This window comes from Sinocyclocheilus anshuiensis, unplaced genomic scaffold (assembly GCF_001515605.1).
Source record: "Sinocyclocheilus anshuiensis isolate Anshui unplaced genomic scaffold, SAMN03320099.WGS_v1.1 scaffold2532, whole genome shotgun sequence".
In the NCBI taxonomy this organism is placed as follows: domain Eukaryota; kingdom Metazoa; phylum Chordata; class Actinopteri; order Cypriniformes; family Cyprinidae; genus Sinocyclocheilus; species Sinocyclocheilus anshuiensis.
Genome location: NW_015536623.1, coordinates 111,602 through 112,211, shown reverse-complemented (window position 1 = coordinate 112,211; position 610 = coordinate 111,602). Strand labels below are relative to the sequence as shown.

The following is a 610-nucleotide window of genomic DNA, read 5'->3' as shown; positions in this document are numbered from 1 at the left end:
CAGAGAAAGCGTCTGCCGATCAGAAATCACAGACGACACTCACCTCGCCGTCTACACTGTCTCAACACAGCCCACGACAGAATCACCTGCACAGGTGACCGTCAAGGCCCAGAGCCCCTCAAATGACTCAACCATGGAGGAACCGGGTTCGCGGTTCGCCGCACAAATCCAACAGATCCTGAGTGAGGCGGATGCCCTCCACAAGGAAGCAGAGGACTCAAAGAGAAATTGTTGACTCCATGCTGGAAAAGGGGGTCATCCGGCCCTGTAACAGCACATACTCTGCTCCGATATGGCCAGTCATGAAACCCAATGGCAAATGGCGGCCCACTATCGACTATCGCAAGTTTAACCAGCAAGTACCCTTGTCACGATGGCCAATGACCCAGTTGGACCAAGAGATTCCGAAAATCAAAGGCTCAACGATCCTTTCCACAATGGACGTCGCCTTGGCATTTTGGACAATCCCCGTCCACCCTGATGACGAACACAAGCTGGCATTCACCTTTGCCAATCGACAGTACACCTTCATACGGTGTCCCTTTGGCTATGCCAACTCACCATCTGAATTCAACATCTTCCTGAACAAAGCATGCCCTGATGCCAGAAC

General features: G+C 52.3%; 1 protein-coding gene across 1 annotated transcript in view; it reads left to right on the top strand.

Moving 5' to 3' along the window:
- The window catches only part of LOC107704005 (uncharacterized), a 1,744-nt gene extending 1,509 nt beyond the window's left edge, over nucleotides 1-235 (top strand). Inside the window, exon 2 of the mRNA XM_016506828.1 lies at nucleotides 1-235. Within this exon, the coding sequence (XP_016362314.1) occupies nucleotides 1-235 (235 nt within the window).
- The last annotated feature ends 375 nt before the right edge of the window (nucleotides 236-610 follow it).